This window comes from Odocoileus virginianus, chromosome 10 (genome assembly GCF_023699985.2).
Source record: "Odocoileus virginianus isolate 20LAN1187 ecotype Illinois chromosome 10, Ovbor_1.2, whole genome shotgun sequence".
Taxonomy (NCBI): domain Eukaryota; kingdom Metazoa; phylum Chordata; class Mammalia; order Artiodactyla; family Cervidae; genus Odocoileus; species Odocoileus virginianus.
Window position 1 is genome coordinate 16,013,246 of NC_069683.1, and position 23,526 is coordinate 16,036,771.

At 39.2% G+C, this 23,526-nt stretch overlaps 1 protein-coding gene across 4 annotated transcripts in view; it reads right to left on the minus strand.

Moving 5' to 3' along the window:
* The window catches only part of TTC17 (tetratricopeptide repeat domain 17), a 114,471-nt gene that overhangs the window by 41,419 nt on the left and 49,526 nt on the right, over positions 1-23,526 (minus strand). For 3 of the 4 annotated variants that reach the window (XM_020882941.2, XM_020882961.2, XM_070473146.1), the window contains 2 exons: positions 22,865-23,051; positions 2,132-2,302 (listed from right to left, as the gene is read on the minus strand). In XM_020882941.2, the coding sequence (XP_020738600.2) occupies positions 2,132-2,302; positions 22,865-23,051 (358 nt within the window). The remainder of the gene's footprint in view (positions 1-2,131; positions 2,303-22,864; positions 23,052-23,526) is intronic. The other variant, XM_020882971.2, reaches the window with a different exon arrangement.

Consider the following 23,526-nt stretch of genomic DNA (forward strand, 5'->3'; position numbering starts at 1 on the left):
TACGATATAAAATGTGCCGTGACAAAAAGTAGGAAGAAGACAGCAAATGAGGCAACTGAACTCTTGGCGACCTTTGTGAATGCTTCACAGAGAAGACAACATTCGAGCTGAACTTGGAATGCACAGGGGCTGTCTAAAACGCAGTGTGTACGGGGGCCCTCCCCAGCCTCTGCAAAGGAATGGGGGCTCAGAGCAGCGCGGCGTGTGAGGGAGACAGGCAAAGGTCTGCACTCCCCGCTGCCTACACACCAGTGGACAGTACAGCTGGAGACAGAATCCAGGGCCAAACTGCCTCACAGCCCACATGAAGACATTTGGATTCTTCCTACAGGTAGTAGGTGGGCTTCCCTGGTGGCTCAGATGGTAAAGAATCTGCCTGCAATGTGGGAGACCTGGGTTCGATCTGAGAAGGGAATGACTATCCACTCCAGAATCCTTGCATTCCATGGACAGAGGAGCCTGGCAGGCTGCAGTCCATGGGGTCGCAAAGAGTCAGACACGACTGAGTGGCTGAACAGAACTATCGATAATAGAGAACCATAGAAAATTTTAAGCATAGGCAACTTACCAGATCAGGTCTGATTTTTATTTATTTATTTTTTTTAATTAGTTGGAGGCTAATTACTTCACAATATTGTAGTGGTTTTTGTCATACATTGACATGAATCAGCCATGGATATACATGTATTCCCCATCCCGATCCCCCCTCCCACCTCCCTCTCCACCCGATCCCTCTGGGTCTTGCCAGTGCACCAGGTCCGGGCACTTGTCTCATGCATCCAACCTGGGCTGGCGATCTGTTTCACCCTAGATAATATACATGTTTCGATGCTGTTCTCTTGAAACATCCCACCCTCGCCTTCTCCCACAGAGTCCAAAAGTCTGTTCTATACATCTGTGTCTCTGATTTTAAAACCCACGCCATGGACACACAAGAAGTTGGTAACAGGTCACTTCTGCTTTTTAAATTGCATACCAATTATATGTATCCTCTCTCTCTCACATACACACATACCCACCTCTCCCACTCTCTCCATACATGAATGAAGTAAAGGATTAGATATGGGGGGCCAATCACGATGCTACTCTTAAAAGCCCGGACCCAAATGAAGAGAGTCGGAATGCAGATAGTGACAGAAGGACAGACAGAGAGACGGGAAGTTTAGCAGGTCTTAGGGATTGACTGGATATAGTGGTGACTGGGTGAGCTGTGCCACTCAGGAAGCGTGAATACAGCAATCAGAAGCAGTTCAGGAAACAGGACAAAATGAGGACAAGTTCAATATTAGATATGTTACATGCGAAGTGCCTGTGGCACATCCAGATAGAACGCTAAAAAGACAAGTAAGATCTGGGGTCACAGACAGTGTCGTAGCTGAAAGTACAGATTTAGAGACACTGGTGTACTACAATGCATCTCAAAGGCCAAGAGATTACAAAGAGGGAACTAAGAAAAGGAGACCAAGGTTAAGATCCTGGGTAAAAAAAATAAATAGATAAAGGACAAAGTAAAGAAAAAGTGAATCAAATTGAAAAAAGATATTCTGAGGACAGGAAGAGAACCAAGATCAAGCGATACCCCAGAAGCCAAGAGGAAGAGGAAGGAGCTCCCAGTGGGGAGTTGTGCACAGTTCCAAAGGCAGTGAAGAGGTTAGAGTAGGATGAGAACTAAAAGGAAGTCACTGATTTTGGTAATTATAAACAGACTGATACATCTTAAGGACTTTTCAGCACAGCACAGCTCAAAATGTGATAATAAAATGGAAGTTTAGAAGAGGGCCTAGTAGACGCCCGTTATTTCAAATCTTTAAATTTTACTGGGTTAGTGTAAATACAACGTGCTTTCTTTTTTTGATGATTTTAAACTAATGACATTAAGAAGACTGGTACATAAATCAAATTGGCTCTAGTAAACGAAGACGTTGAGGTGGAGAGAAAAGAAGTGTGAAGAGCAATTTCACATTATAGCTTGTCTTCTGCCTCCCAATCTGGGGTCAACCTCATGATTCTACAGTATAGTAAGTGGCTGTTAAAGAAACAAATGCTTGAGAGGAAAGAGAAGCCTCAGTTAAGCTCCAAGCCTGAGAGCTGATGCTACCCCAGGAACACAGCTCAGGTCAAAGCAACTTACTTTCAAGGCTAAGGACATCTGAGTCCCTCCCTGAATTCTCAACAGACAGCACAGGGTCTTCCTCTGTCCCTGCCTCAGAGGGCTCTTCGTCAGCAGCATCCAGCGACTGTGAGTTGTCAAAATACTTCTCTTTGTCATGGCTGTTGTCCAGGGCTTTCACATGACAATTACCTCAATGACAAGAGACACAGACAGAGCATGTTAGAGACCTCTCTTGTGTAGGCCCACAGCTCAAGGTCCCCAAGTATCAGGAAGAGCAAAAAGGGGACCGCTGCGTTTTTCTTCAGCAGGAGAAAAGTGCCCTTGACAGCCAGGTCATAACTGTGATTCACGATTTTGCACTTAAGTTCAAGTTTCACCTGTTAGGCTACTGTTAAGTATTTGGGGGAAAAGCTCTAAGAATGAAGGCCCAAGATCTCTCTCCATTCTTAATGAATGATTGTGAAACACTTCTCTGAAAGTCAGAAACATCATAAAAAAAGTGGTTTTCCTTCTATTTGCCTTTCGAACGTGAGAAATGACAGATGAGTATCTGAATAAGTCTGGAGATAGACGAATTACAGCAGAAGAGTATACCATTCTTGCATTATAGCTTAAAGGGAAAGACTAAAAGGTAAAGGATTAGAAATTAAAAACCAAGGGCCTGGACGGGGATAGGGTGGCAGAGAAGCCACATTTGTGACTATCAGATCACACAGGTGCCTGTTTTTCTTTTGGAAAACAAATTTTGATCATGTGTGAAAGTGTCAGTCGCTCAGTCGTGTGTCTGACTCTTTGCAACCCCATGGACTGTAGCCTGCCAGGCCCCTCTGTCCATGGTGGGGGATTCTCCAGGCAAGAATACTGGAGTGGGGTGCCATTTCCTTCTCCAGGGGATCGTCCCGACCCAGGGACTGAACCCGCACCCCTTGTATGTCTTCCGTGTTGGCAGGTAGGTTCTTTACCACTAGCACCCCCTGGGAAGCCCAGTAACGATTTATCTAAGCATAAAATGTCACATTTGAATGTAATCATAGCACTGTGTGATACTAGGCTGGTACAATAGTAACTGTGGTTTTGCATTGCTGAACTCTGCCAGTTGATACTACAATACATTCTTAAATAAATGTGTTTATTTATTCATCATTTTTATATGAATTTCTCACTTTATTTTTTTTGGGGGGGGCTAATGACGTACTAGTTACTGTTTATTTTATATTTATTTTAGACTACAGAAATGTTAGACAAAAAAGAAAATTCAACCAATTTTTTCATTCAAGTTCAAAATGGGTTGTAAAGCAGCGAAGACAACTCACAACATCAACAATGCATTTGACCCAGGAACTGCTAACAAACGCACAGTGCAGTGGTGGTTCAAGAAGTTTTGTAAAGGAGATGAGAGCCTTGAAGATGAGGAGTGCAGTGACTGGCCACTGGAAGTTGACAACGGCCAACTGAAAGCAATCACTGAAGCTGATTCTCTTAGAACTATACGAGAAGCAGTCGAAGAACTCAACTTCAACCGTTCTACAACATTTGGCATTTGAAGCAAACTGGAAAGGTGAAAAGCTAGATAAATGGGTGCCTCATGAGCTGACTGAAAATAAAAAAAAATCAATAGTTTTGAAGTGCTGTCTTCTCTTATTCTATGCAACAACAGTGAACCAAAAATTTCTCAATCGGATTGTGATGTGATGAAAAGTGGATTTTATGATTGCTCTAACCACTGAGTAGCAATGAACAGCTAGCTCACTGGTTGGACAGAGAAGCAGCTCCAAAGCGCTTCCCAAAGCCAAACTTGCACTAAAAGTCATGGTCACTGTTTGGTGGTCTGCTGCCCGTCTGATCTAATACAGCTTTCTGAATCTTGGTGAAACCATTACATCTGAGAAGTATGCTCAGCAAATCGATGAGATGCATTGAAAACTGCAACGCCTGCAGCTGGTATTGGTCAACAGAATGGGCCCAATCTTTGTCATAGCGCCCAACTGCACAACCAGTGCTTCAAAGGTTGAGTGAACTGGCCTACAAAATTTTGTCTCATCTGCCATATTTACCTGACCTCTGATTTTAGCTGATTTACAGTCAGCTCATGAGGCGCCCATTTATCTGACCTCTGAATTTAGCTGATTTTCAGTCAGCTCATAAGGCACCCATTTATCTAGCTTTTCATCTTTCCAGTTTGCTTCAAATGCCAAATGTTGTAGAATGGTTGAAGTTGAGTTCTTTGACTACTTCTTGTATAGTTCTAAGAGAATCAGCTTCAGTGATTGCTTTCAGTTGGCCGCTGTCAACTTCCAGTAGCCAGCCAACTACCACTTCTTCAAGTATCTCAACAACTTTTTGCACGAAAAACACTTCCACAACCAGCAGGAGGCAGAAAATGCTTTCCAAGAGCTTCTCAAATCCCAAAGCATGGATTTTTATGCTACAGGAATAAACAAACTTGATTCTCATTGGCAAAAATGTGTTGATTGTAATGGATCCTATTTTGATTAATAAAAATCTGTCTGCACCTAGTTGTAATGATTTAAAATTCATGGCCCGATACCACAATTACTTATGTACCAACCTAATACTTTCTGACATGTATAGTGAACATGACCTCTTGATACAACTTTGCCCAGAAGTCAAAGAGCTTTGAACTTATTAGGGAGCCATGTGTTAATAGAGATAAACAGCCACTATCTAGCTCCACTTGACAGTCATTCTCTGGGAAGAGGAATGTATTTACTCTTCTCTGGTGGAGATCTGGCTGGCTGAACAGGTCTCCTCATGTTCCACGTGCATTGTTGCGGAAGATGTATATTCAACAGAAGCCTACATTCCTATTATAGGACACTTCTCTGATAACAGAGTGTGTAAGTAACTTTTCTCCTTTATCAGAACATCCAAACATGTTCTAAAAGTTTTTTTTTTTCTTTTAAAAGAGAATGTTGCCTCAAAGAGATGTATGTACCCAATCAAGCTGTCTTTGTAGCAATGGGAATACAGGAAGTCTTTCTGGATCTGATGATTCCCCTTCAGATTCTGTAATTTTGCAAAGTGCTACTCAGTCATTTCCCTCATTGTACCAATAAAACATAAAGGACTCAAAGCCCTTCCCAACTTACTAGTTTAGAGAGAGGGGAACTGCATACTTTGGGAGTCACTTTCCATTTTCCAATTCTACACTATCATACATCTGAGGCTATTTTCAACAAGGCTACGTCAGAAACTGAAGACTCTTTCAAGAGAGCTTTAGCTCTCAAGAAATTTAACAAGCAACTTGGGGAGATAGTAAATAAAGACAACAAACACTAATGAACTGGTCTACTGTGCCCAGTAGGTGCTTCAGAGAATGAGCTTTGAGTGGGAAGATCTTGAAGTGTGAAGAATACGTAGGACTTAAAAACACAACTTTAAAAAGGCGGAATTGCAAGGAAGGGGACCAGTATTTCTTCAGTACTTTCGAATTTTTTTTCCCACTTACGCCTCAAAAACACCCTATGAAATGTTATTAATTTTACAGACAAAGAAACTGATTCTCCATGAGATTAAGTAACTTGTCTGAGGTCAAATATAAGTAAGTGGTAGATCTGGGATTTGAATCAGTTCCATTTTACTACAAAGCTTCTTGGCTTCCCCCTAGTCAACACTACCTCTTTAAGCAAAAAAAAAAAAAAGAAAGAAAAGAAAGGTGGAGAAGTTGGCATTCTAGGGAGGGAGGAGTAATGTCCTGAGCAAAGCAACAGGAATAGGGACTCTCATTTGTGGCTGGAAGGCCACGAGAAGGAGAGTTTGAAAGAGATGGAGAGGGTGGAGGGTGTGTGGGTCCTGGAAGGCTACCAGGAAGGAAGGCAAGAGCAACGGCAGCTGCTTTCCTTCTCCAGATTCTCCCGAGAGGCCAGAGGTTGCTGAGATGCCTCCGCTTCTGTCTTCACCACCTAGCCCGTGTAGGTGAATATGGAAAACCAGGCACACGAGCACTGAAACAAAACAAAGCAATGACAACGACGCCATACACCCAACTGTCTGAATTTTACTATGAAGAATGGCGTGTTTCTTAGAGGCAATTCTTAATTAGGATATAAATAAGCATGACTATTAAAAGCAGAGAGGAAAGAAAATGATGACAATGATACTGATAATTTAAAAAATACACTGTTCCTAGTGAATGTTCTCTGCCTTTAAGTTTGGAGAATTTGCCCTCTAAAGCATTATTAAAAAAAAAAAAAAAAGCATTATTCACCTTGACACAAGCTGGGTAAAGCAAAAGGACAAACCATTTAACACTGGAACCCGGTGAAATCCTAGCTGTGCTTCCTGTAGTTGATTTCGTCCTCCAACCTTTGCATCTTATTTTTCTATCCCACCCTCTATTATAAAAATTTAATTGGTTTCATCTTTTAAAATGTCTGCAATATTTAAAAATGCTTTATAGGTCATTTATAAGATATGATATGCATAAGATCCTGAAGCTAAAATTAGTCCTTCTGCATGACCTCAAAGCAGACACCCTCTTGAAGCAAGCCTCATGAATTCTAAGAATGTCCTGCCCTCCAACTCAGGAAATCGGGGCCAACACCTCTGAGGGAGAAGGTACAAAATGGGATCAGGGAGAAATAGGGGAATTAAAGGAATAAGAAGTTTATTTTAAGCTATTTCTTGGAAGTAGGAAAAATCAAAATGCTCAAGTAAAAACTACATGTTTTAAAGTTAGAACTGTTGATATGAATTTTCTTAGGTTGATGGTTAAAAACAGACTGGTTTAGTATTCTGGTGCAATTTCCATGATTAACTAGTCTAATCACAGAAAGTCATATTGCCTAATTCTTGAATGACTCCTTCCAGCTGCCAGAGGGAGAACTAAAGAACTTCAGAAAAAATAAATATATTGATTCTTTGGACTATAGTGTAGGTCTACTCCAGCTAAAGAGGAACTAAAAAAAGCTGCCTATATAGAAAAATATTGCTTGTCTTCTTAGCAAAGGTAGAGATAATGTTCTCATTAAAGAAATACAATGAAATGTTGAAGAAGGAAAAATGGAAAGAGACCTAAAAAGTAACAAGTATCTTCTGTGCATATGGCTATTATTTCTTGTTGATGTAAAAATGAGGAGATTCTGAGGCTCAGACTAACCTTGATAGGCTTTTTTTCTGGGGGGGGGGGCAGGGGAGGGACTTCAAGATTTAAATGAAATGCTTTAGATAACAAGGTCCCAGATGAAAATGGAAACACTTTCCTCTGCTTAATGTTCTATATCTGCTTGCAAAGAATTTAGCATCCAATTCAAATCCTGGCACTCTGGTTTTTCTTAGAATTAAGAGAGGATATGCAGGAGATATAAGAGATGTGGGTTCAATTCCTGGGTGGGGAAGACTCCCTGGAGGAAGGCATGAAACTCACTCTAGTACTCTTGCCTGGAGAATTCCAGGGACAAAGGAGCCTGGCGGGTTATAGTTCATAGGGTTGCAAAGAGCTGGACACAACTGAAGCGACTTAGCATGCACACAAGCAAGAGAGGATAAGGCAATACCAACTAAGCATTCAGAAAACTAAGATCATGTCATCTGGTCCCATCACTTCATGGCAAAAACAGATGGGGAAGCAATGGAAACAGTGACAGGTTTTATTTTGGGGGGCTCCAAAATCACTGCAGATGGTGATTGCAGCCATGAAATTAAAAGACGCTTGCTCCTTGGAAGAAAAGTTATGACCAACCTAGACAGCATATTAAAAAGCAGATACATTACTTTGCCAACAAAGGTCCATCTAGTCAAAGCTGCAGTTTCTCCAGTAGTCATGTATGGATGTGAGAGTTGGACTATAAAGCAAGCTGAGTACCAAAGAATTGATGCTTTTGAACTGTGATGTTGAAGAAGACTCTTCAAAGTCCCTTGGACAGCAAGGAGATCCAACCAGTCCATCCTAAAGGAAATCAGTCCTGAATATTCACTGGAAGGACTGATGCTAAAGCTGAAACTCCAATATTTTGGGCACCTGATGTGAAGAACTGACTCACTGGAAAAGACCCTGATGCTGGGAAAGATTGAAGGCAGGAGGAGAAGGGGAGGACAGAGGATGAGATGGTTGGATAGCATCACTGACTCAACAGAACTGAGTTTGAGTAAACTCCAGGAGTTGGTGATGGACAGGGAGGCCTGGCATGCTGCAGTCCATGGGGTCGCAAAGAGTCAGACACAACTGAGCAACTGAACTGAAATAACTGAACTAAGCATGAAACTCCAAAGAGGGTATTTCTGACTCTGGAACAACTACGAGATCTTAAATGTATCAACATCCTTTTTTTGCAGTTAGACTACTGCTTGCATAAATTGGGTTATTAATATTAACCTCCCCTACAAGGGTATTCTGGAAAACAACTAAATATTTAATATACCACGTCTAAGCCTAAGCCTCCTAAGGGAGAAAGGCACAATTTATTCTGTGGCTAAACAGATTTTCAGAGTAAACTAAGTTCTCGGAAACTCCTATCATGACTAGGGTTAAAGAAATCTCCTATTTTCTCTTATTAATTCTGTTTACAAAGGTCTTAGAAGATTATTTTTCAACTGGAGTTGGGGAACCACTTACTTATTAAAAAGAATTCTGCTGTTCTGAATCTCATAAGTTGGTAAAGAGATTCCTGGGTGGATTAGGAATCCTTTAGGGTTCTTTAGGATTCTTTGGGTTTGGTTATAATAAAGAAATGCTACAAAATTGAGGCATCAAAATTTTGTAAGAGCAAGTAACTAATTTTCTATTTATTTCTCTAGTAAGAAATCTATCTTTTAGGAAATATGGTAAGATAAATTGTGAAGTGGACAAAAGTGTATCTTTGAGTTACTCACTATTGCTAAGCAAGATTATTTTTTTAAAGTTAAATTTTATTGGAGTACAGTTGCTTTACAAAGATTACTTTAAAATATCACCAGGAAAATTTAACTGTGGGGCTTGGGACCACACTAACAGGTAATAGTGAAGAAGTAAGAAGCCTTACTGTAAACGGATTCCTTTATGATTTCTACCTCAAAGTCTTATAGACCTTGTTCTGAAAGAAGCATTCCATGGTATGAACTCAAATCCTGCCTAGATACAGCCTTACTATGTGAACTTGCACAAATCAACTCTGGTCTCTGCATCTAGGTTCTTTACCTGAAACAGATAAGCTACTGTCCAACAATGAGAGGAGTCTCAGTAAACACCACCGCTGAAACCACGGTGAACGTAAGTACACACAGCTCCTTGACTTTAAGTGAACCTGAGACAGGAGAACCTGCCTCGCCTGCTCTGTCCTGGGCTGTCCTCCACTTAGAAGGATGAGCGAAACCATCTTAACAGTCGAATGGCTCAGACTTGTTCTCATTCAGCAGTTACTGCTGAATGACATTCTTGCAGGAGGTTTAAAAGTAATGGCTATGTACTGGCTGACCTTAACTGCCAGAGAGAAAACAGATCATATTAAAGACCTGAAATCAGCATCTTCAGGATTATACAGGCATTCCCTCATGGTGAGGTGAATGAGTCAGAAGTGAGTTTAAAGAAGAAAAACTCTCAAAGAAAAGTATGTGACCTCAAAAAGAAATGAGAGCAGGGGTGGGAGAGATAAGAGAGAAATTCTTTTCTACTGTGTATTCTAGAGTTAAATTCTATCCTGGGGAACACTGTCCACACATGGTGGGGGAATCTGATTTGTGCTCGTTTCTATAGACCTATATGCCCTGCTTCCTTTTAGAGGGGAAGAATGAGCTATAAACCTGGCCTCCTGGTCCTGCCATGTGGCATTCCCTAAGTGGCTAAAGTATAGGGTGCAAAGTCAGCATCAGCTGAGACAGACACCATGACATGTAGGCTGTGAAAGAAAGGACTCCAGAGATGGAATCTAAGCTCTCTCACTTCCTCCAGAAATGGGAAAGATTAGGTTAGATCCCTAAACAAGGGAATTTAAACATTAAGTTTACTAGGAAAGATTTTCCCATGCAGCAACTATATAAAAAAGTTAACTGTCATAGGTGCCATTATTATTATTATTATTAAATTTAAAAATCTGTTTTACTTCAGCCTAAGGAAATGTGTTTTGAGCAAGAATGTTGGGGAAACAAATCCAATAGATTTTTCACACTTACTACTTTATCTATGAAAGTTTTTTCAAGGAGGGTCAACAAGGACATTTGTTTGTAATTTTCATTAAAAACAGTGCAGACAGGAGGTGGGGAAATACAGGCTACCTATTAGATGTGTCATCCTCTAGTGGACAAGTGAAACAATGTAATTCCTTTTCTCTGCCCCCTCCTACCCTGTGGGAGCTGCAGACCTTAAAAGACCTGTATGTGTATGGTATAAAACATTCTGTGGATACAGCTAATTACTCTCTATTACCAGGTAGGTATTCTCAGTAGCTCAAACTTGAAATGCCATTAGATAATTGGCCATATGAACACATTCTAAGGGCTAAACATCAGGAGGAGGGTGTGGAATGCATGGGTCAGCATATTGAGGTGAAAAAAGGAATGGTCCCTGCTCTCAGGGAGTTAAAAAGTTCTGTAGGAGACTTCTGTCTTGGACACAAATAACTGTAATGGCAAGTCACAGGAGCTGAAGGAGAGACACAGGTGGAATGACTGCTCATGCATTGCTTATGATTAAGGGGTCAGGTAAGGCCCATGGCAGAAGTGGGCCTTGAAGGATGGGCAAGATTAGAATTTTTATTCAGGGAGGGAAGGAGAGCACGAGGGAAAGTTATGGGGGAAAACTACTGAAAACGACACAAGCAAACACACGGAACCCGGAGAGCAGGGTGTATGTGGTAGGGAACACTGGCTGTCCATAACAGTGTCATCGTACGTCATGTGTCACGGTTTCGTACAATTTCTTTTGGCGCTGCAAAAGAGAGAATGATATCAAAGTCTCTACGTTGTCAGCTTAAATTAAGCACCCCTATTTGAGTCAACCACAGACTCTTGCAGTAAGTTGGCTTCATTCAATTCTTAATGCCTAGAATAAGGCCTATACACAGAGGGTAGGGATGAGAGAACAGGGGAGGGCTTAGGAAATTTCCTAGCTACTCACAACCTTTGTGGTTTATATTTACTTCTCCTTTCTCATGCTGAAAGTGTTTAGTTACCTGCTGGTGTCAAGGGAAAAAATCTAGTAAAAAAATCAACAGACCTTAACGCTGGTCCTCTTCCTCATGATACAAATGGAGGCATAGGCATAGGCAAAATGGGAAAGGACCTACCATTAGAAGCCCTTGTTGCTTCCATATGGCCAAATGCACTATAAATCAAGTGTAAAGCATTAGAAAAATAAATGATACTGTTTGCTTTTGCTTTATGTCACCAAATGAAATTGGCCTGGAGGCATTCACCTCAGTTGCCACTTTGCACATAATAACATAGTTTCCAGGACTCTACTCTTTCCCAATTTTTAACATTTATGGTTTTTAGGCAGTGTACAGTGAAAGATGGTGACTTGTCTGGTTACATTTTCCTATAGTTGTATTTCAAGCTGTATTATCACAGGTGTATCAGGAATCAGAAGGCTTGATTAACACCACACACCCCGTCAGCTGCTACTACACTTTCTCCTAAAATGTGATATGCTTTCTTTTTTTTTTAAATAATCATCACTTTGGATATTTGTAATCTGACTGGGTTATTAAGTAATGCCTGACAGCTAAAGCAGTTTAAACTGCTTTGAGAGTAGCAAATTTTGAATGTCAAATTTAGATTTGTTGTTATAAAAATCAACTAAGTGAGAAGAGAAATCCAAAACTGTGTTATTTTCAACAGCTAAGAATTCTGATTTAAATTCCTCCTGTATTTTAAATATCATAATTAAATAAACTTTGATGGTTAAGAAAAAGTAACAAATTACTGAGATTTTCTTGGTCAAAGAGCACAACAGTTTAATATGAAACAAATTCAACTACTAGTAATAACTAACAATGAAAGAAAAAAAGGGAGGAAAAACCCAAACCAGCATATATATGACCATATACATGTATATGCCAGGTTTCCTCAGTCATGAGAATTTTAAATCTCACCAGTGCTCTTTTCTAGTGATTATCAGGCCCAACTACTGTATTTCCATTAGGCCATGGAACTGAGTTAAAAAAAAAAAAATCATTCAATGATTATATTTGTAAAGGGGTTTAAGTACATGGTACTCACTGTTTGAAATAAGAACTCCAAAACGGGTGAAAAGTGAAAGTCGCTCAGTCATGTCCGACTCTGCGACCCCATGGAATAGTCCATGGAATTCGCCAGGCCAGAATACCGGAGTGGGTAGCCTTTCACTTCTCGAGGGGATCCTCCCAACCCAGGGATTGAACCCAGGTCTCCTACATTGTGGGTGGATTCTTTACCAGCTGAGCCACCAGAGTAATTCGTTTCAACTAGTTGGTTCACAATGTACAGAAAGAATTTTCTGGGGTATCGGTCACTAAAAAAAAAAAAAAAGCCCACTCTAACGTAGCATGGATTTGTAGTATGTGTGAGAGAGAAACAGAGAGGGAGAGAAAGTTCTGCCAACTAGAATAATTTTTTGAATGGGAAAGAGTCATGCAAATGCTTGCTATATGAGATAGCAAAGCTTAATGTCACAAACTTAAATAGCTCCAAAAACATCTGCTACCATGAATGGATACTGAAGATGTAAAAAGAAAGCATCCAGTGAATGTGCCTAACTTCCTTCACACAAAGTATTCATAACTAGATGTTAACCCCCTTTGGCTCCTATCAGGAGACAATGTACAACTGCAGTGACAAACCGCATTAAACACATCTTGTTCAGTAATTAACGAGGGCTGGATAAAACAGACTCCATCTTGCTCATCCATTTTTCTTGCTGGTGTGTACCATCACTGTGACCTCAGTGATGTGAGTGTTGGAAAAAGTTCCTGATACAGAATGGGGCCTAAACACAAAGGGTGATGTTTCAGTAGAACTTTCCAACCCTATCTGCAGAGAAGCGATCACAAAATATGAAGAACAATGCCTTCCAATGGGTTATTTCCACACTACATACACAGCAGAAAGGAGGAGGACTTAGTTTACATGATCTAGACTTAATTCACAAACTCAAAAATATAACTCACTTTCTTTTGGACATGCAAGATAGTCACCCTAATGCTGGCAGAGACCATTTGCACACCTGAAGTTGTTACAAACTCTGTAACTCAGAGAGATTATCTTAATAAATTTTTAACTTCTTGTTCTTAAAGAGAAGCATTCTATAACTGAGTGACAAGCTGCAGTGCGAACCTGACTTCAGTAAGTGCTCCTGCAGTGTCTAAAGTAACCACGTAGCTGCTGCTCTCTGGAGCAGCACAGCCAAGCTGCAGTGACTCAGCTCCCACAGTCCCAGAGACAGAATAAAACCACTTACCCTGTGTTTACTATACACAGGGGCTTAGAACACCCTCCTGACAAATGCCTTACTTCTTCACGAACCTGCCAAATTTTTCGATTTTTTTCACTTACTTTCTCATGTTTCTATAACAAGTGAATTTTCAAAAAGTCTTTCTTCAGTTCAGTTCAGTCGTTCAGTCTTTGCGACCCCATGAAACGCAGCACGCCAGGCCTCCCTGTCCATCACCAACTCCCGGAGCTTACCCAAACTCATGTCCATTGAGTCGGTGATGCCATCCAACCATCTCATCCTCTGTCCTCCTCTTCTCCTCCCACCTTCAAGCTTTCCCAGCATCAGGGTCTTTTCAAATGAGTCAGCTCTTTGCATCAGGTGACCAAAGTATTGGAGTTATCAGCTTCAACATCAGTCCTTCCAATGAACATTCAGGACTGATCTCCTTTAGGATGGACTGGTTGGATCTCCTTGCAGTCCAAGGGACTCTCAAGGGTCTTCTCCAACACCACAGTTCAAAAGCATCAATTCTTTGGCACTCAGCTTTCTTTATAGTCCAACTCTCACAACCATACATGACTACTAGAAAAATAGCAGTGCTGACTAGATGGACCTTTGTTGGCAAAGTAATGTCTCTGCTTTTTAATATGCTGTCTAGGTTGGTCATAACTTTTCTTCCAAGGAGTAAGCATCTTTTTGTTTCATGGCTGCAGTCACCACTACTATTTACATGTTATCTAAAGAATGATTCTTGGTATCATTAACTATTTGCTTTAAAGTTATTTTAGTTACACAGTGACAGGATGAAACACAAGTTATATAGTTTAGAATCATGCCATTAACTCCAAAATTAATCCAACTGTATACAGAACGCTCACTTTAATATTTCTATTATCCTAGAATTTATTCTTGTTTTAGTATAGATATCTTGCTATTGTACAGAAAATACTTTTGATAAACTGAGATCACCAAATGATTTTCTAAACTGTTAATCTCAGAGCTTCTCACACTATTCACTATTACTGTTGTAATTTTTCCATAGGTACGAGCACCTTTATGCAATGTTTTTCTTTAAGTGGACTCACTGTTTAATCTTACAATAATTTATGTTAAAAGGGAAAATAAGTATCACTTTTCATGAATGACAGGTTTGACGTGCTGGTTATATAATTCTTCCAATGCCAGTTAGAGTAAGTCACGAATACTAAAATTAAAAAATGTTACCCAATACTACCTAATAGCTTGTGCACTCTGGGGGTATCTGTAACCATATTTTAGGAACCAGTACAGAGCATACTGTTAATTTCTTTTTCCTTCTCAAACCCTCTGTTCCTCTGACCTTCAAGACCCAGCTCCCTCTTGGTTCTCCCAGGCCCCTCTCTTTACTCACTCTCCCTGGCTCTGCTCCTTAAATGTTAGTATTTTCTAAGATTCTATTCTTGGACTTTTCTTCTCACCATGAACCTCCTGACGGAACCAGTGGCATCTCGGAATGAACACGTCTACCACTGAACTTATTTTCCAGCCCTACTACCATTGAACTTCTTTTCCAGCCCTACATCAATGCATGGATAATTTCTTTTCTACATTCCTCCTCTTAATTAATGACACTGACAATTATCCAGTTGTCAAAAATTCTCTAAATTCAATTAGAAACCTTTAAAGTCAATTCACATTTTTAGTCTACTGTTTTCAGCCATTCCTCTCTCAATGTTATCTCCCATTTCCTCTGCTCCTCTTCATACTCATCTGACAACTCGCCTCTTATTCCACTGAGAAGTAATCAAAAGTCTCACTATACTGACATCTCTACCTATACACTGTACCTTCTCCTATCTAAGGACCACCTCTATGCTACCTTTGTGCCTTGGATCCCATCCCCTTCTGCTTATTCAAGAGCTTTGCTTTTATAATTTTTTCTGCATCTTCAATTACTTCCTCTTTACTGGATCACTCCTGCAGGAACACAATGCAGTACCTCTTATTTTCAGAACAATAAAACCAAAACCAAGTATCTTCGACCCCACATCTCCGTCCAGCAACCACCCCATTTTTCTGCTCCTCCCCACAGCAAAACTGCTTGGAAGGGTTGCTAGCCATCTCCACTTTCTCATCTCCTCCACAAACCATTCAACAAAAACTTTTAGAAGATGGCGAGTGACATCTGAGTTCCAAAATCCAATGCTTTACTCTGTCTTCATCCAACTCAAACTCTTAGGATACGCCCACGTGATGTAAGAATGATGATAATATAATTAACCACACCCTGAAACATTTTCTTCACTCGGCTTCTGGAACAGAATACTTGCATGGTTTTCTTATCTTACTGGCTATTCCTATACTGTTCTTCCTCTTCCTGATCACTAAATGTTAGCTGGAATGCCTAGTAATGAATCATCGATGTGCTTTCCTTTTTATACTAATCACTGAGGTAACTTCATCCAATTCTGTGATTTGAACAACATTCACAGGTCCATGGCTCACAAATTTTCCTCTCTAGCCTGGGCTTCTTCCTTGGCCACAACGACAGCTGTGTATAGCAACGGATAAGCAGTAGCTACACATCCAACTGCCTTTCCAATACCATCACTTAAACATTCAGTAGATGAAACTTAACGTGTTTAAAATGAAACTTCTTTTTCTGCCTAAGCCTGCTCCCTGGCACCATCACATAGATACAAAGGACTGTTTGGTAACCAAATACTTATATAAAAATTTAGATACATTAAAAACTTTCTGTTTCAGACTGTATCTTCCTTTCTTTTTTAGAGCATGTATCTTCACTAACTCTCTCAAGAATGTGATAAAGCAAAGGTCATTAATTGCTGGTAGCATATCTCGGATAGTCCACAGGAGGGCAGCAAAATGCAGGATTTCTTTTTCTTCAAATTCTGAACTCTATGTAAAATTGCTTTAAGCTACAAGATACATAAATCTACAGAAATTTAGGTAGAACACAGGCTAAAACTAGCAGGCAATGGAACAAGTTATCAAAGGAGATAAGATTTAGGTAAATAGTAAAGAGATGCTAAAATACAGAAACACTGTAAAGACAACACAGGATAATTCTTTCACACACTGGAAAAGATATTACAGCTCATGTAGGGACGTCCCTGGTGGTCCAGGGGTTAAGACTTCGCCTTCCAATGCAGGGGGTGCTGATCCCTGGTGGGGCAGCTAAGAGCCCACATGCCTCACCACCAAAAAGCCAAAACACAAAACAGAAGCAATATTGTAACAAATTCAATAAAGATTTAAAATGATCTACATCAAAAAATAAAAAGCTTTAAAAAAAAAATCATGTACATGATTTGGAAATTCTATTTTTTTTTTCTATAATGGAACAAGCTTTCAAATACATATTATAGAGAAACATATAAAAATTCTAAGTATACTTAGTTAAATACTAAAGTCTGAGTTCTGTATAATATTTATTCCTTTTTCTGAAGATCCAGGCCAACAATTTTAAGTAGGCATGTGTCTCAGTAAATTAAGAAAAGATGAACATTCAGAAATTAGGGGCTGATGTTTACATTATATTCAGCTAATAACAATGCCATTGTTAGTGGCATACTTATAAGTATGTAATGAAGTTTAATAAACATAACCTACTGTGGAAAATTCTGAAAGAGATGGGAATACCAGACCATCTGATCTGCCTCTTGAGAAACCTATATGCAGGTCAGGAAGCAACAGTTAGAATTGGACATGGAACAACAGACTGGTTCCAAATAGGAAAAGGAGTACGTCAAGGCTGTATATTGTCACCCTTCTTATTTAACTTATATGCAGAGTACATCATGACAAACGCTGGGCTAGATGAAGCACAACCTGGAATCAAGACTGCCGGGAGAAATATCAATAACCTCAGATATGCAGATGACACCACCCTTATGGCAGAAAGTGAAGAGGCACTAAACAGCCTCTTGATGAAAGTGAAAGAGGAGAGTGAGAAAACTGGCTTAAAGCTCAACATTCAGAAAACTAAGATCATGGCATCTGTTCCCATCACTTCATGGGAAATAGATGGGGAAACAGTGGAAACAGTGTCAGACTTTATTTTTTGGGGCTCCAAAATCACTGCAGATGGTGACTGCAGCCATGAAATTAAGATGCTTGCTCCTTGGAAGGAAAGTTATGACCAACCTAGATAGCATATTAAAAAAAAGAGATATTACTTTGCCAACAAAGGTCCATCTAGTCAAGGCTATGGTTTTTTCAGTGGTCATGTATGGATGTGACAGTTGGACTGTGAAGAAAGCTGAGCGCCAAAGACTTGATGCTTTTGAACTGTGGTGCTGGAGAAGACTCGAGAGTCCCTTGGACTGCAAGGAGATCCAACCAGTCCATCCTGAAGGAGATCAGTCCTCGGTGTTCACTGGAAGGACTGATGCTGAAGCTGAAACTCCAATACTTTGGCCACCTCATGTGAAGAGTTGACTCACTGGAAAAGACCCTGATGCTGGGAGGGATTGGGAGCAGGAGGAGAAGGGGACGACAGAGGATGAGATGGTTGGAAGGCATCACCGACTCGATGGACATGTGTTTGAGTAAACTCCGGGAGTTGGTGATGGACAGGGAAGCCTGAAGTGCTGTGACTCATGGGGTTGCAAAGAGTCGGACACAACTGAGCAACTGAACTGAACTGAACTGAACTGAACCATTGGTCTTATGTTTTCTAGTGTAAGAAAAACAATAATGAATGAAGAATACTAAAAATAAAGTAAAATTATGCATATCAGAGATATAGTAACAGAAAAATATATATTGCTTAAGTAGTAGAAAACATCTTTGTTAGGTATAACTTTTTAATTTTCAAATTAGTGAAGCTGAAGAATGAAAGTATTTAGAAGTTTGGAATAATAAATATGTGGAAAATCCACTATCATAAATATTACAGACACAATATTCACATTTTGCTTATACTGCTTTTAAAATTATTTTCCATCTTTCATCATTAGAGAAGATAATAATTACTGCTTCATGAAAGTTCATTTTCTGTGAGACGCTGTTATTTTCATTTTTTTTACAAAAGTCCTTTTATAGGGTTGAACACTCAAGAGAACTTCCTTATATTTAAAAGCATGGTAAGTCTGACAGATCCCGTTTTACGTTTAAAAAGGCCAAGTCTGCTGTTACTGGACTCCCCTGGTGGCTCAGACGGTACAGCGTCTGCCTACAATGCGGGGGAACCGGGCTCGATCCCTGGGTCGGGAAGGTATCCTGGAGAAGGACATGGAAACCCAGTCTAGTACTTTTGCCTGGAAAATCCCATGGATGGGGGAGCATGGTGGGCTACAGTCCATGGGGTCGCAGAGTCGGACGTGACTGAGTGACCTCATTTCACTTCACTTCACTTCATGCTGTTATTGAAAAGAGTTTGTTAAAGTGGCCAATTCAGTTCTAGTTAAGTTAAACTATAAAATAACAAACCAATAAATGTGGGGGAAAAGTATGTATTTCTAAACTGGCAAAATAAATTGCTTAATCAAAGCTGGAAGCACTAGCTTCTGTATCACTGTCAACTTGAGAGTGGACAATTAAAAAAAACCAATCTATTATGTTTTCCTGTCCAGGATCCTTGAAACTGTAATGCTAATATAAAATACCTATAAAAGACAAGGCTTTACTAAGTAGTATTCAAAGGAAAGAAACACGACGATGATAAGCAGTTAATATAAGAACACATGCAACTAATAAATGGCAGCAAATAAGATGACTTCTAGATTAATCAAAGTTTGGGAAAACTGTCAGATAAGTGAGTCTTCACTAAATGTCACAGTTAGCTATAAAGTCTTTAGAAGCAGGAAAACTGTGAACATGATAATGTACTTTTAAGCAGAATGAATCAATATTCAAAGCTAAATATATTACCTGTGCACATATTACAAAACACACACACTGAAAATCTGTGTGAAAAATGTCCATGATTATGTATGAAAAGCAATAAAATACTTGCTGATATTGAAAGACTGCTGATAATTTTACCATTTAGTTCACACTACCCAAGACATTATACACTATATTACACTTGCCAGAAAAAGTGTCTCATGTGGATCTTTAACGAAAATGATTTGTGGAAAATTAACAATAGTGGTCAGAAAAATAGTTTTTAAAATGTTTTCCAAGAGTACTTAACTATTTTTGATCTTGAAAAACTTATCTGAAAAGCTTTCAGATTGGCAGCTTTTCAAATAGACTTTCACAAGAGAATTTTTTAGGTTGGGAAAGGGTGAAAAAGGGCAGCGTAAATTCTTAACCCAAAAAACCCAATTACAATACAAATTCCTTCATTATTATATGGAAATAGAATCACAAGTCTTGCTGTCTCTGGAGACCTTGGTATAGTCATAGTAAAACCTTTAGACAGATAATATGTCAAACAAGTAAGATAACTTAAGATTCTTTCAATACTGCAAAAATGAAAAAGTAAAGGATAGACAGAATCATTTGAAGGTAAAGAAATGCTAGTCATTACTCAGAGATTTTGTCTTCTTTTTCATCAAGCATTTAGTAAAGCTCAGAGATGACTGGAGTAAATGCAACTGTTAGGTTTTAAAACATAAAAAGTTTATCATTTTGATTAGAGGTGTTTGCACCTTTCAAATTTCAGCTTTTCAATGGAACTTGGCAAAGCAGCCATCAATAAATAGGATTACGGAATTTAGAAAGATGGTAACGATAACCCTATATGCAAAACAGAAAAAGAGACACAGATGTATGGGACAGACTTTTGGTCTCTGTGGGAGAAGGCGAGGGTGGGATGTTTTGAGAGAACAGCATTGAAACATGTATATTATCTATAGAGAAACAGATCACCAGCCCAGGTTGGATGCATGAGACAAGTGCTCCGGCCTGGTGCATTGGGAAGACCCAGAGGGATTGGGTAGAGAGGGAGGTGGGAGGGGGGATTGGGATGGGGAATACATGTAAATCCATGGCTGATTCATGTCAATGTATGACAAAACCCACTGCAATGATGTAAAGTAATTAGCCTCCAACTAATAAAAATAAATGAAAAAAAAAATAGGATTACTATAGAAACAAGTAATACAAAAACACTGTCAAAGAAAAATTTAACACTGAAATTAGCTCAGTATTATTAATGAGTTTTTAAACTTAGAAAATGCTACAGCATACATTTCCATTAAGGGTAACAGTATTTTTTTAGGAGTTAGCAGACACTGGATTCTTTTCTAAACCAATTAACTGCAATGTAAAAAGGTCTATTTTTTTTAATTAGAAAGTTTTTTTAAATGAGCTCTCTCTGAAAGAATTCAAAACGGTATTCTCTCTTCCCAAGTCAAATTATTCTATTTTATTGTTATTGTATTGGATCCAATAATATTCTTGGACTAAGCTGGACTATCATATCCTACAATTTTGAAAAAGATCTGTTTCAAGTTAACAGTTTCCTGAACTAGTTGAGACCATGTTCTGGGGGAAAATGCTCAAGACAACTCAATTTCCTCTCTTGACATCAGTGACATAAAATAATAATAAATTTCAAAAAACTAAAATACTGGACTTTCCTGGTGGTCCAGTGGCTGAGCCTCCATGCTTCCACTGCAGGGGGCATGGGTTTGATCCCTGGTTGGGAAAGATCTACATACTGTTCAGGGTGGCAAAAAAAAAAAAAAAAAAGAAAGAAACTAAAACACTAAGAAAGAAAAGGCTTTTAGGAAAGCTATCACTATATACATATAAAACCCTTCTCCCCAGTAACAGAAAAGCATCAGGAGAGGTGAGGGAGATGAGTAAGTAAAGAAAACAGGAAATCATCTATTAATATAAGCAGCTCATTGAAAAAAGTGAGAGTTTGTTTATAAGGCAGTCCTTGGATGACCACAAAATCTTAAAAACCACAACTAATTTTCTAGTATGACGCAAGAAGATTCTTAACCTTTTGAGTCATATTTTGCATTCATCATGAATTTCTAATGGCTTACTTTTACCTAAGACCTACTCTGTGAAAATAATCTCATTTAGTTCTCCCCAAAAGTGTATGAGATTTTACTCTTTCGTTTCACAGATTAGGACACACCTCACTGAGAAGAGAAAGACAGTAATGGCAGAAGCAGGGCTCCAACGTGAATCTGTGTGACTCTAGCACCAGCCACTGCACCACACTGCCTGCTAAAACCGTGCCTCAGCCCTCAGCAGTCACATACAAATTCTACCGCGGTTTAGATAGTGCTCAACACTGATCTGCAGTGAGCTATGGTGTTATGCTGCTGAGAGATTTTTTTTGTTTCCTCACAAGAAAACTGGGCTCTGATATTTAAAATGACTAACTGCCTTCCATTAAAATCCTAAAGCAATGTAGTAAAGTGAATCAAGAAAATGAATTTGAATGCCAAATCTGGTAATTATTGATGCCTTTTAGACAAGTCACTTAATGAAGTATGTGTCACTTAAAACAATAATCTGATAGAAGGAGCTGGACTAGTCCTCTGGTCAAATACTGGATCTAATTTGAACATTAACAGAGCAACTACTGTGTGCTCTACAAAGCAAGGTACTGAGGATCCATACGTATATAAACTGCACCACTCGTAATTCAAGTTAAACTCATTTTTTTTCCTTCCCAGTGAAGGTTCAGCAAGTAAATAATCAAATATTGTGGAACTACTATATTCAATATCCTATGATAAACCACAAACAGAAAAGAATATAAAAAAGAATATACATATATATGTAAAATTGAATCACTTTGCTATACAGAAAAAATTAATACACCATTGTAAATTAGCTATACTTCAATAAAAAATACTGAAGAAAAAAATACCATGGAACTCTTAGGGAGTTCTAATTGATAAACCTACAATAACTTAGATACTAACTCAGATACTTCTGACGCAGGTAGATACACTTCTGCACATGCATGTACGTATACATGCGTGGTGGTGGAGGGAGAAAGTAGAAGAACGCATAGCGGACACCACTTCACGTCAGGCAACTATTTTAACGGTGCAGTAAAGGTCTGCCATCAGCTTCACTCAAAGCCAAGGGGCTGTATCTCAGTGAATGAGGATAGAAACACTGCTTCAAATCTCATGACACAGTTTGAATTCGTGGCAGAAAAAAAACTTCCTTTGCCATAAGTATCAGTTATTGTAAAACATCAGAGATTTTGAGAGGGAAAAAAAACCTCACGGCTAAGCAATCCCAACTGAATAATATACTTTAATCAGCCTTTCTCAAACTAGGGTTCTGGGAGAGAACTAAAGCCAAATGCTCCAGAGTATTTATATAGAAAGCAATGAATTTTCTTTTCTATGTATCTAGAATTATCCTAGTTAAGTAAAATCCTTGGGAAAATTAAGAAAATGATTTTCTGTGTTCTGTTGATCAAAACAGGAATCCCAACTGAACTCGTTATCTGGCTGGGATGAACAGCTGCTTACCACTGCAGACAGAAGAGGTGATGTTGTACAGAAAGGGATAAAACTGCATACAGCGGATCAGCTTCAGGCTGTTCTCACACTCGGGGCATTTGGTAGTTAATTTCAAAGCCTGTCTAAAGGCCTCAAGTGCCCCACTGATATTCTTCAGAGCAAGGTAAGCATTTCCCAGGCTTAAAAAGGTCAGGGGCTGAAAAGAAAAAAAAGAAAAATCAGCAAAATGTTAATGAATTAATATTTTCCGAGCGATACAAAACCTTTACAGTTGTATGTCTTTGGGCTTTTTTTTAGGGTTATCCTATAAAAGTTACCCCAGCTGTCCATTTTATTCACATCAGCTAATTCTAAACTGTTTAACATAAATTTATTTTTTACCTTTTTACTAAGATAAAAATTACATCAACTGTGTAATGTACATTAGTCTTAACTGTACAGCTGTAAACACCGTTCATCTAAAGATATACAGCATTTAGAACATGTCTAGTACCCTGAGAGGCTCCCTTGGGCAACCCCACCCCCAACTCCAGATGTAACCAATGATATGATGCTGTGACTTCTATCACCACAGATTACTTACTGCCACCTGTTCTTGAACATCACATAAATAGAATCAAACAGCATGTTCCCTTGTGCATATAACATGTACCCTCCTGTAGCTTCTTTTA